Below are 13,127 nucleotides of genomic sequence, written 5' to 3' on the forward strand. Positions count from 1 at the left end.
CATGGTAAAATGGAGAGTTATGAATATTTATTATCTTCATAGTAAAACTCATTTAATTGTAAGTTTATGTCATTTAAGTTTTAATTTTTTATTTTTTTTGGTGGTACTGGGGGTGGAACCCAGGGGCTTTCTAACTCCAGGCTATACTCCCAGACCTATTTTATATTTTATTTGGAAACAGGGTCTCACTAAGTTGCTGAGAGCCTAAGTAGCTGAGGCTGGCTTTGAACCTGTGTGATCCTCCTGTCTCAGCCTCCCAAATGCGGGGATTACAAGCATGCGCCACCACACCCGGCTTATATCATTTAAGTTTTAATGATGCCTGTGTTTAATGGGTGACTTGCTGAGATAGGAGGATTGTGGGTTCAAAGCCAGTCTCAGCAACAATTCCTGAAAAGTTAAGAGTGAGCTCTCACCAGCCATTGCAGACTGCTGGAGCACACCTTTGTTTCTTACTCTTGCAGTACTGACTGTAGCCACTGCAAGGTACAGCATGAAACTGGGAACTGAGAGCAAATGGTTGGGGTAACCCTCCAAGCCAGGGATGGCTGATGGCCTTTGGACATTGGAGAAGAGAGGAGCTGGGTGTAGTATTATGGATTATTTCCTCATCTCAACTATGAAGGATGTTAGCTTCCTATTACTAGTGCAACACATGCAACACATTATTCTAAACTTATATGTTTAAAACAATACAAATTTATTTTTTTAGTTCTAAGGGTCAGAACTTAGAAGTGGTTCTCATTAGCTAAAAGTAATATGGCAGCAGGGCTGCTCCTCCTTCTGGAGGAGCAGGGAGGATACTCTATCTTCCAAGTTAGCAAAGTTGGGTTGAGTCTTTTGCATGCTGCCATCTCTGGTATCTCTCTTTGAAGAGCTGATTAGCAACCTTAATTCCCATTGCCACGTAAACTGCCAAGTTCATAGGCTCTATGGACTAGACCCTGGACTCGTGGGAGGCATTTTTCTGGCTCTGCACTTGTCTGGGAGGCCTATTGGAGAAGGTGCTTAGATCCTAAAAGGCAAGACTATATAGTAAGATGTCACAAAAGCTGCTCTTTGGCCTCTGATAATCAGTAGGTAGAAATAAGAAAGGAGGCAGGGAAGGGAGACATTTTATAGATGGTGGGGGGGCAGTCCCTGGAAGTGATGATGTGTGAGACCTGAATGGCTAGAACGGCACCATGCCAAGACCTGCAGAAGGCCAGGCCAAGGATGGAGAGCAGTGGTACCAAGAGAATGCTAGTTGGGCTTTGGATTGAACTCTCTAAACCATCTCAAATAAGTACAATAGCATGTTCACTTATACAAACTCCACCTTAGGTAAGTCCCCTCCTTGGGAGGCTGAGACAAGGAAATGTAGGTTTGTTGCCAGCCTCAGCAATAAGTGAGGTCCTCTACAACTAAGTGAAACTCCGTTTCAAAATAAAAATAAAAAGGGCTGGGAGTGTAGCTCAGGGGTAGGATGTCCCTGGGTTAAATCCCCAGCACCACATAACCAAACAAAAAACAAGGTAAGTCCCCCTCCTGTTTTCCTTGTCCAATCAGACTCATCCTTCCAAATCCCTCCTACACAGAAACTGTGGAGAACCACTGGGGAAAAACAAGTACAAAGTTTCCAAAGAGGGGTGTGTTTGTAAATCAAAAGGGGCAGTAAAGAAGAGGAGGGGTGGCAGAATCCTGTAGTAATTGCACCCAGAAACTCACACTCCCCCATCTGCACCCCTTTGTGACTGGTGCTGCTCTTCTTTTCATCAGGAGACATCCAATTTCCCACCTCTAAATCTGGGCTGGCCTTGTGGTTTGCTTGGTCAAAAGAAAATGGCAGCAGTGAAGTTGTACAAGTTTACAACCCTCTTGAACTTATGAGGCCTTAGAACTCTGCTATCATTGCCCTATTGGAACCCACCAACCTGTGAAGAAGCTCAGTCTAGATTACTGGAGGCTTAGATATCATGAAAACAACTGAGGTGTCCAGCCAGTAGCTAAGACCAGCGGCCCAACATTAAATGAGGCTTTGAGACTTTCCAGCCACAGCTGTGCCATTAAGATCACTAGGGCTATATGAATGGTCTTAGGTGAGGCCATCAAAAAACCTAGAGATTCATCAGAAATAGCAAAGCATTGTTGTTCAGGGTAGACTGTTATGCAGCAATGGATAACTGCTACATAAAGTGGGAAGTTATGGGGCCAGGTCATGTACAGGTTTAATAGCCTTAGCCAGGAATTTGGATTTCATTCCAAGTGCTCTGGGGAATCATGAGTTTTAGGAAGAGTGATATGTTTTTAAAGATCATTCTGGTGCTATGTAGAGAAAGGTTTGTACTTGGGCAAGAATGGAAGTAGGGAGATCAGTACCTGAGCTGATGGTTATGAAGATGACAACACAGCAGGGGACTGCCTTGGAGAACACAGCAGGGGACTGACTTGGAGAACACATAGGGGACTGCCTTTGACAACACAGCAAGGGACTACCTTGGACAACACAGCAGTGGACTGCCTTGGACAACACAGCAGTGGACTGCCTTGGAGAACACAGCAGGGGACTGACTTGGAAAACACAGCAGGGGACTGCCTTGGAGAACATAGCAGGGGATAGACTTGGAGAACACAGCAGGGGACTGAGTTGGAGAACACAGCAGGCGACTGACTTGGAGAACACAGCAGGGGACTGCCTTGGAGAACACAGCAGTGGACTGAGTTGGAGAACACAGCAGAGGACTGACTTGGAGAAGACAGGAATGGACTGACTTGGACAACACAGCAGGGGACTGCCTTGGAGAACACAGCAGGGGACTGAGTTGGAGAACACAGCAGTGGACTGCCTTGGAGAACACAGCAGTGGACTGCCTTGGAGAACACAGCAGGGGACTGACTTGGAGAACACAGCAGAGGACTGACTTGGACAACACAGCAGGGGACTGACTTGGAGAACACAGCAGAGGACTGACTTGGACAACACAGCAGGGGACTGACTTGGAGAACACAGCAGGGGACTGACTTGGAGAACATAGCAGGGGATAGACTTGGAGAACACAGCAGGGGACTGCCTTGGGTCCTGCTAATGAATGGGGCTGGGAGATAGTGAGCAACAATCCTCTTGTAGGTACATACTACAAGATTTTTTCCACTTCTGTGCCATTGTCTTTCCTTCACTTGGTGGTGGTGATGGGGTTGTTATTGAGAAGTGAAAGAGACAGAGACTTATAATATGAAAAGCACTGTTTTAATATGTTTTGAGATGCAGCCAACAGTAACAAAGACTAAAAATTAAAAATCAGTTGCCTTAGCCGGGCGTGGTGGTACATGCTTGTAATCCCAGCATTTGGGAGGCCGAGATTGGAGGATTGCGGTTTGCAGACAGCCTCAGCTACTTAGTGAGGCTGCAATTTAGTGAGACCCTGTTTCAAAATAATAGGGCAGGGGGTGTAGTTCGGAGGTTGAATACCCCTGGGTTCCATCCCCAGACCTGAAAAAAAAAAATCAGTTGCCTTGTGCTTTACTCTGAAGGATCTAATGGGCAAAAGATTCCACTGGGCTCATGAAGACTGTTACCCAATAGGAAAGGCCTTCAGAATAGAACCAAGTCCTTGGGAGAGAGCCACAGTGGGAAAGGCAATATAGGAAGGAGATGAAAGAGAGACCAGAGGGAATAGGCAAAACTAGAACTTATCCATGATGATCTATCTCTAGATGGGCAGAAATGCAAGGAGCAAAGAAATACTGTGTTCATGGATGTGTGATATGACTGCATCCCAACAGGTACATCTGGGAGCGTCCCTGGACAGATGCTTGTTCCCAGGCATCATTGAGTGGAGAAGACTGACCAAGACGCAGTCCTCACACCTAGGGCTTGCTGTTTAATTGGACACACTACTAAACATGGTATAGTAGGCAATTAGCAATGTAAGGGTTTTTAGTTCTATCAATTTCTGAACATTATATAAATAAAATTGGATATAATTTTTTTCTTTTAGATCTGGCTTCTTTTGCTCTGAATTATTATCTTTTGAAATTTATCGAAAAACTGTCGTGGCTCAGTCTTTTTCATTGCTGTTTAATATTCCATAACATGAATATACAATCATTTTCCTATCCATTTTTTTTTTTTTTTTTGGATACTGGGGATTGAACCCAGGGGCATTCTACCCAAGGTATACCTCCAGCCCTTTTTATTTTTAAACAGGCCTTTTTCTTTCTTTCTTTTTTTTTTTTAATGGTACTGAGAATGGAACCCAGGTGCCTTCTACCTTTGAGTTATACCCCCAGTCCTAATTTGTTTTATTTTGAAACAGGGTCTACTAAGTTGCTGAGGGTGGCCTCGGGGTTACAAGCATATGCCACCAAGTCTAGCTTGTTTCTGTATTTTTAGTATATACTCATGTGTCCATGAACAACACAAGTGATATTTTATATTTTTAAAATGTATTTATATTAGCTGGGCCTGGTGGCGCAGGCTTGTAATTCCTGAGCTTGGGAGGCTGAGATAGGAGGACTGCGCAGGTTCGAAGCCAGCCTGATACTTATTGAGGCTCTCAGCAACTTAGCGAGCCCCTGTTTCCAAATAAAGTATAAAATAGGTCTGGGAGTATAGTCCGGAGGTAGAAAAGCCCCTGCATTCCATCCCCAGTACCATCATAAAAAAAAAAGTACTTCATAAAAAAAAAAAAGTACTTCAAAAAAGCCTACTTCAATTTGCTTCTCATATATAACATGGCATTTTGCTGGTATCTACATGGCATGTTGATATCTACAAATACATGCAGCTACACAGATCTAGGTAGTTTTAACTGCAATTATAATTTATGGCAAACATAGTCTATATTTATCAACCATTCCTCTATCAATGAATGTTTCAATGCAGCAATGAAATGTAATACCTAGTAAAATTCTAAAAATATTCAAATGAGTAAGTGGAGGCACTTTTTGGTACTGAGATTGAACCCAGGGGCTATCTACACTCCCAATCCTCCTTTTGTCCCCCCCCCCCAATTTTTCCTTCTTTTTTTTTTTTTTTGGCTGGTACTGGGGGTGGAACCCAGGTTTCTAACTCCAGGGTATACTCCCAGACCTACTTTTATATTTTATTTGGAAACAGGGTCTCAGTAAGTTGCTGAGAGCCTCACTAAGTAGATGGGGTTGATTTAGAAACTGTGTGATCCTTCTGTCTCAGCCTCCCAAGCACGGGGATCACAAGCATGCGCCACCACGTAATCTTCCTGTCTCAGCCTCCCAAGCACGGGGATCACAAGCATGCGCCACCACGCCACCTGGCTACTCCCAGACCTTTTTTATACTATATTTGGAAACAGGGTCTCACTGAGTTGCTGAGCGCCTCACTAAGTAGCTGAGGCTGGCTTGGAACCTGCAACCTTCCTGTCTTGGCTTCCCAAATACTGGAACCTTAGGTATGTGCCACTATGTCAAGGCTAGAGGCAGCTCTTAATTCAAGCAAAAATGTCATAAAATATTCCAGGATAACTAGTTGCTTCAATTCCTCGCGTTTAAAGCTGTTAACATCTACTCTTAACTGCAAACATGGCAAGAATCATTGCCTAAAATTTCCTAGCGGCCTTATAATAAATCCACTGAAAAATGTTCTAATGTGTGTGAACGGGGGCGGGGGTAGGTGGATGTTAGGTATGGAATATACACAAAGAAACCCCAATGCCAAAATACAAACGCGTGCCGGGAGGTGTTAGTCAGTTAGAGCGCAGAACGTTTCCCGGGCGACCTCATCCCGATAGCGACAGAGCGGAAGGTTGGGGTTTTTCTTGTGAAGCTCCTGGGAAAGCAGTGACCATCGAACGCCAAGCAGTTGCCATGGGAACCACGGGGCGGTCGGAATCCTCGAAACTCTTAGAATGTTTTTTCTTCCGGTCTTCGGCTCTGCGCCACCGCCGTCTCTCTCCTTAGTCCCCGCCCATGCCCGAGAATCTCTCCGCATTCTCTTCCCCTCTCGCTCCTCCGAGCTCCGTTCCACGATGCCATCGGGACGCACGGCCAAGATGGCGCCGGGCCCTCGAGGCAGAGGCGGGGCCCAGGCGCGCCGGCCGGGGTGCGCGCGCACGTGCGAGGGCGCATGCGTGGGGCGGAGACGTCGGCGTCGCCCCGCCCCGGAGGCCGCTCCGCCCCCAGCCCCACTCCGCCGCCCTCCCGCCCAGAACCCGGAAGTGGAGGAGGAGGCGCGGCGGCCGGCGGCGGAGGCTGGCGGAGCACAGCACCAGCTCGCGTCCGGGGTCGGGGTCGGGGGGCGGGCTGAGCGGCCCGGCCTGCCGGGCCTGGACGGGCGGGGGAGGCCATGGCCTCGGCAGAGTTGCAGGGGAAGTACCAGAAGCTGGCTCAGGAGTACTCGAAGGTACCCACCGTGGGCGGGGAGTGAGGGGTCCCTGGCCCTACGGCCTCGGGTTGCCTTGACAGCGGCTTGTCAGGACAGAGGGGGACGGCCGAGGGGGCACGTGAACGCGCCCCTCTTTCCCCTGCACCCCCTCTGACCACCATTACAGTGCCTCCACCTGCAGCTCCCCCGAGATGGGGCCGGGCGGTGGCTGAGTCCGTGTGCTTTTCTGCAGAGAGGAGCTGGAGTTTGATTCTTCCTTCTCACTGAACTAGAGGGCTTCCGCACTGGCATGCCCAAATCCAGGCTTCTGCCTCCTGTGCTGGCTGGTAGGAGAAGGGACAGATTTGGCTCACCCTTCCCTTCGCTGCTTCCCGGTTTTTCCAAGCCAGTGATGGGAATGGCGAACCGTTCTTCCTTCCCTAGGGATGGTACGAGGATAGAGGGAGGTTTATGTCCCGAATCAATTTGGGAGGGTAAGTGGTGTCATTGTATAAACGCCTCACTAAGGGTGGATATTTACGAATGTATTCAGTGCTTCGGCAAGATTTCTGGAGTGATTTTGATAGCTTGAGTTCCGGGGCAGTGTCCTTTTTCTCTCATCCCTCCTTCACCTATAATGGGGCAAAGCACCCAGCAGGTGCTCCCTACGGTTGAATAAAGCAAAATAGGGACCTGCCCCTTTGTCGTGGTTGCAGCAGTAGTCTTAAGTGGTGGACTCTTCCCTTGGGCAAGGGTGGTGCAGTTTCTGGGTAGAGTTTCTGCCTTAAGAATATTCTAATGAAGTTATTGGAAATCGATTCAACAGTCATTAGGTAGTGGGAATACTTTTTATTGCAAGTTGGAAAAATTGAACAATTTTATTATGATTTTATTCCACGAATATTCTACAAGCTGACACAAAATATTTTTTGAAAAATAAAACCTGTGTCTAAACAAACACACCTAAGTCTTATATCAACCGATTGGAGCCTTTTGAAGAACTACACTTTTATTCCCACGGTGCTACCATTGGCAAAACTTTGTTGCATTTCCATTTGAAGTCGTCTTAGGAGCCTGTGATACAATGTCCATGATGGCAAATTTTCATCCTTTGGAGGAGGAATTCCCTGCCATTCCTTGTTCCAGAAGTTTGGAACATATCTATGTGTGAAGGGGATGGATACAGTACGGCAATCCTCAAATTTGCCTCTCCTATCGTTGGTTGAACATTTTCATGTAGCTGAGCCTGTGGTACATGCTTGTAATCCCAGTACTCAGGAGTCTGAGGCAGGAAGATTGCAGATTTGAGACCATCCTCAGCAACTTAGTGAGGCCCTCTGCAACTTAATGAGACTCTGTTTCAAAACAGGGTCTCAGTCTCCCAAGAACTGGGATTGATTATAGGCATGTGCCTTGCTCATTTTTTAAAAAATTGCAATGTTATAGGAATTTCATAAGATGTACTTACTGGTCCAAAGATTCCATATTCTAGTACAATTTCTAATCCCCTTCCCTTTTTTGTACTGGGGGTTGAACCTAGGGGCATTCTACTTTTGAGCTTCTCTCTCTCTCTCTCTCTCTCTCTCTCTCTCTCTCTGAAACAGTGTCTCACTAAGTTGCTGAAGGCCTTACTAAATTGCTGAGGCTAGCTTTGAACCTGCAGGCCTCCTGTCTCAGCCTTCAAAATGCTAGGAATGTTAGGATTACAAGTGTGTGTTACTGTGCCGGGCTTTGTGCTATGCAATTTCTAGGTAAGGTTTTGTCTTTTTTTAGTCCTGTGCCTGTACAAGGAGTAGTCTGCCTTTTTTATTACCCTTTCTAGTACAGAAATTGTGGGCTGATCATGAAATTTAGTCACATTGTTTCTATACCCTATTTAGGCTACTAAGGAAAAAGGTTGCTCTTAATCTATGGAAAGAAGCCTACATATCAGGAGAGCAACACACATGATCCCTAAACAAAGGATATTTGCAGAATGTTCTCATTTAACTTAAGTGCAGATCTCAGCATGTACTCCAGGAAAGGATCGTTCCTTCATTAAGAACTGTGATCATAGTCTTTCCTCTTGAGAAGTTAAAAACAACAAAACATAAAACCAGCTGGGCGTGGTAGTGCATGCTTGTAATCCCTGTGCTTGGGAGGCGGAGACAGGAGAATCATGCAGGTTCGAAGCCAGCTGTGCTGGCATAAGAGACCCTGTTTCCAAATTTAAAAAAAAGTACAAAATAGGTCTGGGAGTGTAGCCCGGAGGTAGAAGGGTTTCCAGGAACCCCAGTACCACAAAAACAACAACAAAAACAAAAAACCTACTACAATTTAAGGAGCTCCTGGAAAAGAAGCTGAGAATATAGCTAGATAAAAGCTGAACTATAGAGGCCAAAGCAGAATTGTGGGACAGTTAGATTGCTAGAACAAAGTTCCATAGAAAGGTCAGTAAAAATGGAGATTAAAACTCTAAGCTGGTAATGGTGGAACATGACTATAATCCTTGTGCTCTGCTGAGATGGGATGATTGCATATTTGTGGCCAGCCTTAGCAAATCTTAGCAATTTAGCAAGGTCTTTAGAAATTTAATAAGACCATTTCCAAAATGTAAAAAAAAAAAAAAAAAAAAAGCCAGGCGGTAGAACTATGCCCCTGGGTTTAGTCCCCAGTACCTCAACAAAAAGTTAAAAAAAAAAAAGTTAGGGCTGAGGATGTAGCTCAGAGGTAGAATCCTGCCAGGTTCAATCCCAAGTACCATGAAAGAAAGGAAGGCAGGTAGGAAGGTGATTAAGACTCCAGCCAAGCACAAGTACCATGAGAGAGAGAAAGAAAGAAGGATAGATTAAGACTCCAAGCCAGGCAATGGCATATGCAGTATGCCATACTGTAATCCCAGTACTTAGGAGGCTAAGACAGGAGGATCACATGTTCAAGAACAGCCTCAGCAATTTAGAGGGGCCCTCAGCAACATATTAAAGTCCTGTTTCAAAATAAAAAACCAAAAGGGCTGGGAGTATACCTTAGAGATAGAATGTCCCTAGAGTCAATCCTCAGTGTCCCATCCCAACTCCAGTGGTTTGGACAGTTAGGAGGTAATTAAAGGCTTTTCAGAATTCAAGTGCAATAGCATTTGGGAGAGGGAGAAGGTATGTAGAGGCTGTTTTTCTGAGTTTTTTTTAAAGTCAATAAGTAAAAATGCAAGCTTTTCTTTGAGATGTGAAAAAGCTCATCAAGGCCTCAGTTATTACATTATAGATTAAGAATGAATATTATTTATTTTAAAAAGAATATACTTTATTTTGAAACAAGGGTCTCACTGAGTTGCAAAGGGCCTCACTAAGTAGCTGAGGTTGTCCGTGAACCCGGATCCTCCTATCTGAGATTACAAGTGTGCACCACCACACCTGGCTGAAAGACCATTTCTTACTTGCTTTTTTCTCCTACAACCTGTACTCTGCTTCTGATACTCTGGTATATCTTATGAGGAAGAGAGGCAAACGTAGGTGTGGTGGCACACGCCTGTAATCCCAGTACTTGGGAGGCTGAGACAGGAGGATTGCAGGTTTGAGGACAGTCTTAGCATCTTGGCAAGACCCGATTTGAAAATAAAAAAAAAGAAGTGCTGAGGGTATATTTCAGAGGTAGAATAACCCTGGGCTCAATCCCCTGTACCAAAAGAAAAAAATAAAATAAAAAAGAGGAGAGGTTAATAGTACTGAGTCTGGCTCATTTGATTTCAGCCTGCTTACTTTATTTGCAGACATACTCTTGCCTGGCACCATAGTATGTGTGTAAACAAGTTTTAAGATCTTCCCAATGTTTGTGTTACACTAGGACAGCAATTTTCAAAGTATGGGCCCTGGACCCCATCATCTAGGAATGGGTTAGCAATGCAGACTCCAGAGTCTACCCTGGACGTATTGAATCTCAAACTAGCAGTAGGACCCAGCAGTCTGTTGGGTAACATACCTCTGTGTTTTTGATACATGCTTTATTAATAAACTTGTGGTACTACTGTGAAATTCCTGAGGCACCTAATTTACAACGGGAAAAGGCTATTTAGCCACAATTTGGAGGTTCTGAGTCTGAACCGTGCAGTAGGGCTCGGTGAGGGCTAACCTTGGACTGCTGTGAGACATGGTGATGGTAACAACAGGAGCGTGTTGAGAGCAAGCCCTTGATTATATCTCGAACCATGAGCAGAACCAGGAGAAAGACAGACACTAGGGCCCCACAGCCCCTTCAGGAGCACATTTCCTGTGACTTAGGGACCATGCCTTTATATATGAACCTTTGGGGAGCCCTTAACATCTAAACTTAGCACATGCTAAACTTAGAGGATCATTGTTGAAGAAATGGTATCAGTAAAGTAGCTTTTGCTCACATGAAGATGATTCTTTTACAGTTCTTTTTGAGGTGGTAAAAACCATTGGGAGAACCAAACATTCATGAATCCTCTGTTTACTTTGCAGTCGATGCTTCTTGTAGTTGTAATGGAGATCACTGGGGACTTTTAGACTCTCTTAGCACAGAGCTGTTCAAATTGGAAAATGGTCAATTTTGATTCAGTGTGTTTTGTTTTCATATAGTGGGGCTTGGTGGGACCTGACTAGTCACCCCTTGCTCTAAGAGAAATAGACTGAGGAGCTAGAGGGACTAAAAATCGAGTATCCGCTTTTTATAACCTTGATGTGTATAGTTCACTACTAAGGTTAGATTGGAAAACAACTTTGAGTTCAATGCTATCAGATGGTATTCTCCAAGACAATGAAAACGTGTTTTGCTATCCAACAGGGTAACTTTGCCACGTGTGGTGATTGAGCACTCAAAATGAAGCTAGTATGGCAAAGAACTGAATTATTCAGTTTTAAATAATTTTACTTTATCCGGGCATGGTTGCACACACCTGTAATCCTAGTACCTGGGAGGCTGAGACAGCAGTATCACAGGTTCTTGGCCAGTCTCAGCTACTTAGTAAGAACCTCTGCAACTTAGGGAGACCCATTAGTTTCAAAATGAAGAATAGCTCGGAGGTAGAATGCCCCTGGTTTCAATCCCAGTACCACACACACACACACACACACACACACAAATAAATAATTTAAATAGGCACATGTGGCTATTGGCTGCCCTGTTGGACAGTGCTAGTTTAGACCCCAGCTCATTCATATATATATATATATATATATATATATATATATATATATAATCACAAATATAAATATCTGTGTTACTCACCTGAAGATCTTGTTAAACTGTGGATTCTGGTTTAGTCAGTTAGTCAGTCCAGGGCAGGGCCTCAGCTTCCGTTTCCAAGTGGTGCTGGTACAACCACCCACCAACCAGACTTTACTCTAGAAAGACAGTGGGTGGCCTACTTTTCCTCGTTAGTTCACTGATGGGAGGCAACCAGACTGCGAGATTTAGGGATGGAGATTTGTCATGGCAAGTTTCCCCACAAGAGAATAGGAGCAAGAGAAAGGGTTCCATATGAAGCCTGGTCTGAGAGGAGGTGTTTCTTGCAGCAGTGACAAAATAACTCCAGCCACTAGTATATCATATGTGGCTGCATATGCTTTGCTTTATCCCCTTCCTGGTATAGTAACAAATAAATAGGTAAAGAGAAAGACCAGGTGCTGTTCCAAACCCTTTAGTATACTTAAAATGTTAAAACTGGAAGTTTTAGTGATCATTCAGGCCAATTAATATAACTGATTTCTGGACAACTTTAGTATTCTGAAACTTTTTTTTTTTTTCAGTATTGGGGTTCAAATCCAGGGCCTTGCCACATGGTAGGCAATCTTTGCCACTGATCTACATCCTTAGCCCTTATTATTTTTGTTTTGAGACAAAGTCTCACTGAGTTGCCCTGGCTGGCCTCAAACCTGTGCTCCTCCTGCCTCAGCCTCCTTGACTTGCTGAATCCAAATATGTGCTACTACACCCAGTGGATTCTGAAGCTTTGAATAAGGGTGTTGACGAGGCTGAGCATTGTCTCTGTACACATAACTTTGTAATGAAAAAAAGCTGAATGTTTAAAGGTTTGTTTTATGGGGTTGTAAAGCATGTATAAATGTCAAAATGTCAATTGCATGGTAATGGCCACGTAAGAATGGCTCTAATGAAGATGATTGAGGTTTAAATGAGAAAATGATGTGGGTGATTCATCTCTTTTTTCCCACAAAATCTTCCACAGTTTATGATTTAAAGTCAAATTTCTAATCTTGGGCCAATTATCAGAGATTGTTTAAGTGGCATGAGAGAGATCATAGTTGGCTTACTACCACTCTCTGTGTGCCTTGAAAGGCCTGACTGAGGCTGGGCTCTTTCAGAGCCAAAGTTAAAGAGAGCAGGTTTGTGTGCTAGCACAGGGCTTTGAGGATTATTGGTGTCTACTAGTATCAAACAATTCAAATCATTTGGAGAAGGGTCTTAGAAAAGAATTTTTTTTTTTTTTTTTGGTACTGGGGTTCCTGGAAGCCCTTCTACGTCCAGGCTACACTCCCAGACCCATTTTTTTTAAAAATATACTTTTTATTTGGAAACAATAAAAATAAGCCCGAAACCTGCATGATCCTTCTGTCTCCATCTCCCAAGCTGGGTTTACACGCACCACCACGCCCAGCTGGAAAAGAATTGTTAAAGGAATGACATTCTCTCATAGTTATATAATGTAGTACATTTGTTTTTTTTAATATAGAATATTGAATGTGATCAAGTAACAACTGGAGTGCTTTCTCTATTTTCAGTATTGATCTTTCATTTTAAGCATGAAATATAAGAATTATACTGCAATCTGTATCATGAGCAGTTTAAATTGACA

The 13,127-nt window shown here is 44.2% G+C and overlaps 1 protein-coding gene across 4 annotated transcripts in view; it reads left to right on the top strand.

Annotated features, from left to right (window-relative positions):
- Positions 1-6,301: 6,301 nt before the first annotated feature.
- Positions 6,302-13,127, top strand: part of PPP1R21 (protein phosphatase 1 regulatory subunit 21) — a gene marked incomplete at both ends in the record, with an annotated part of 79,484 nt that continues 72,658 nt past the window's right edge. For all 4 annotated transcript variants that reach the window (XM_080711792.1, XM_080711791.1, XM_080711793.1 and 1 more), the window contains one exon: positions 6,302-6,358. In XM_080711792.1, coding sequence (XP_080567918.1) covers positions 6,302-6,358 — 57 coding nt within the window. The remainder of the gene's footprint in view (positions 6,359-13,127) is intronic.

The sequence above is a fragment of the Muscardinus avellanarius genome (genome assembly GCF_963383645.1).
Source record: "Muscardinus avellanarius genome assembly, chromosome: 15".
NCBI lineage: Eukaryota > Metazoa > Chordata > Mammalia > Rodentia > Gliridae > Muscardinus > Muscardinus avellanarius.